General features: G+C 42.9%; 1 protein-coding gene across 1 annotated transcript; it reads right to left on the minus strand.

Moving 5' to 3' along the window:
* Nucleotides 1-1,684: 1,684 nt before the first annotated feature.
* On the minus strand, nucleotides 1,685-3,148 carry LOC138030458 (uncharacterized). Its single transcript, XM_068878369.1, has one exon. The coding sequence runs from the start codon at nucleotides 3,146-3,148 to the stop codon at nucleotides 1,685-1,687; it is 1,464 nt and encodes a 487-aa protein (XP_068734470.1).
* Between the last annotated feature and the right edge of the window lie 203 nt (nucleotides 3,149-3,351).

Genomic DNA, 3,351 nt, shown 5'->3' on the forward strand with positions numbered 1-3,351 from the left:
ACGCCTCGAGGTTTAAATGACTGTTTTGGCTTCTTATGAATAGTAACAAGTTTAAAGCTTACTGCTCCACTCTCCTTTAAGCTACTAGATACTGTTGGCATCTTAAAATTACCAGTTTGCACTTGTTGATTCAGGTAATTTTCCCTGTCATTCCTCGTATTTCGTTCTGGAGGTTATTACGAGGCAAAAGCAACGCCAGGCAACGCGAAAAAGACCATTGTGGTTTTTATGCCACTCTTTGATAAAGCGCCAAAGAAACCTGACGTACTGACTAAAAACATAACAAAGAAAAGAAGTGAATACGACTGTTTTTTCCCAGTGGTTGTAAATGCCCGGATGTTTGTTCGTGTCTACTAATTTAAAGGTATTTTTGCGCGGTTTACTGAACATGCGGGAAAGCAGACCTTGACAAGTGTTATTGAAATCCAGAAAGAAAATTGGGGGTAACCACGCATTTTTCGAGGGTAATTAATCAACAATATTTGTAAAAAAAAGCAATGTATGGATTTTTTTTTCAAATTGAAGAGTATCTCTGAAAAATGCGTGGTTACACCAAATTTTCTTTTCGGACCGCACAAATATATCCCTGTATTAATAAGCACCACCCATAGGAAATCTTGAGATGCGCAGAACGTATGCGCAATAACAATAAGAGGCACCGTCCTTAAGTTGAAAATTTCACTTTGATATTGCAATTCAATCAATCTTTGTTATACCACAAGATGGAAAATGATAAGCAAACAAATTTTCCTGATGCCAAAGAAGAGTGAATTAGATAAGAGTGTTGTTATGGATAGCATGGGTGGGCTCCCCAGCACAGTCACAAATGAGTCTATTTTGAGAATACTCTTTCCGGGGAAAGTCAGTCGTCATGTCCCTGAAAAAAAACATGGCATAATCAGTCACGCGTGACATGGCTTCTTTTGATTGGTTAAAATTGGCGGCCCTTTGTTTGTTTTGCGCGCAAAGTGAATCTTAAAATAAATCCATTTGTGAATCCACAAACTAATAGATCAACATTCTTTTCTAATCCTAGCCCTAACCCTAACCCTAACATTCAGAGTTCACTTTATCTGGGAGATACCACGCTACGAAAAAAAAGGTTGTACTTTGCTTAATAATGTGAACACTATGATTAAATTTGATGAATCCAAAAAAAAAATGATTGTTACAATATAGTGATCTATTTAAGAGGATGGTTGTTCATTCCAGAAAAGCCAAAGGCAACCATGGAGGTCCGAGTTTCTGGAACAAGAGTAAATTAGGCTAGACAAACCTCAAATTACTCGAAAAAAGCGAAGAAAACAGTCAAGAATCAAGGAATCACAAAGTCCTTCTATAAGAAATTATTTTTTTGACCCGAAACCTCGTTTTCGCGCCTTGTGAAACTAACACCGCTGAGGCATACGCTCGACTGTGATAACAACTATTGTGCCTGTCATGATTGGATCACCAGGAACAGTACAAACAAATTTCAATAGTGATCAAGGCGATACAACGTACTGGTTTTCTTGATTTCCACTTTCTTGAGTCTCACGAGGTCGCGATTCTTCTGACGCTCTTCTCCTTGAATCTTGCGCAGGGCTTCAGATTCTTTAGGAAACGCACATCCTTGTACCAATTTGAGTATGATTTCCTCGGCGCGTTGTAATTCCTCAACTTTTAAGGGTTGGCTGCTCAGTTTTCATGCTCTGCGTGTTTCCAACGGCGTTTGCACATGAGCTAAAAACTGCTTGAGGCGAAGTATCCGGGCCACGCATCGTTTCATGCGGTTCCAATTTGAGAAACGCGCGAACCTGGTCAAGATTTCCTCCTTTTCATCAGAAACGGTGGCATGTGTTACAACTTTCTTCACTTCAGGATTATCGGCAAAGACTGCGTCTAAATCGCAGGGAAACGTAGGCCATTCACTCTCGGGATGCCACAAAAAATCTGGACCTCTGACCCATCGATGTCGTTCAGTTATCTGATTGCCCTCCAAACCACGTGATGCGTCATCAGCCGGATTATTTTCGGAGTTCACATGCCTCCATTGGATAGGATCTGTCTCATCTCGAATTCTTTGCACTCGATTTGCCACAAACACGTGAAAACGCTTCGTTTCGTTTCTAATGTATTTCAACACGGTGGTACTGTCGGTCCAGTAGATCTCTCCATCAACAGGATCGCCTAATTCTCTGGAAATCATTCCTCCTACTTGAACAGAGGTAGTTGCTGCTGTAAGCTCTAAACGCGGAATCGTCATGGCCTTGAGGGGTGCCAAACGAGACTTCCCCATCAGAAACGCACAATGAATGTTACCCTTGTCGTCTACACTTCGTAGATACGTCACCTGACCATAACCAGTGGCACTAGCGTCCGAGAAATGGTGGATTTGCGTTGACACGACAGAACCAAAACCGTTCGGGATGACACAACGGTCCATTGAGAAGTCTTCTAATGCTGATAGTTGGCTTCTCCACTTTTCCCAACGTACACGGAACTCGAGATCAATCTCTTCATCCCAGTCTATCTTCATGCGGCAAAGGTCTTGCAAAATCTTCTTTCCGTTCAATAGAAAAGGCGCTGCTATTCCGAGTGGGTCATACACTGAACAGATGGTGGATAAAATACCACGGCGGGTGAGTGGCTTGTCTTTAAGGATTATCCGGAACCCTAGCGTATCCGATTCAATAGCCCACTGTACACCAAGGGCCCTTTCAACTAGAAGGAAGTGGCAACTTAGGTCCAAAGTCCTTAAATCGTGTGCGCCAATGTCATGTGGCACGCTCATCAATACATTTCTTCTGTTGCTGACAATTTTAGATAGGTTAAATCCTCCAAGAGAACACGCAGAACGAACACCACGTAATCTTTCAATAGCTGTTTGTTCTGAATCCTCTGATCGGAGACAGTCATCCACGTAAAAGTTATTCCTCAAAACGTCAGCTGTTTCCGAACCAACATGTTTCTCAGCATCATCTGCGGCTTGTCTTAAAGCGAAGCTGGAACAACTTGGGGAAGATACTGCTCCAAAAAGATGAACATTCATTTGGTATTCTGCATGGGCCTCATCGAGAAGACCGTCAGGCCACCAGAAGAATCGGAGAAAATCTCTTTGATTGTCGGGTACTCGAACCTGGTGAAACATAGCATCAATGTCTCCCATGAATGCGACTGGCTGGTGGCGAAATCTCGTCAACACGCCGACAAGACGACTCGTCAGGTCCGGTCCTTGCATGAGTTGGTCGTTCAGTGATATCCCTCCATAACGTGCGCTGCAGTCAAAAACGACTCTGATCTTGTCTGGTTTTTTTGGGGTGGTAAACACCGTGATGGGGTATGTACCACACTTGCCCTGACCTGGCGGGA

This window comes from Montipora capricornis, chromosome 13, assembly GCF_036669925.1.
Source record: "Montipora capricornis isolate CH-2021 chromosome 13, ASM3666992v2, whole genome shotgun sequence".
Classification (NCBI taxonomy): domain Eukaryota; kingdom Metazoa; phylum Cnidaria; class Anthozoa; order Scleractinia; family Acroporidae; genus Montipora; species Montipora capricornis.

Coding starts and splice junctions, on each gene's coding strand:
- LOC138030458 (XM_068878369.1), bottom strand. CDS start 3,148: ATGGGAGACATTGATGCTATGTTTCACCAGGTTCGAGTACCCGACAAT.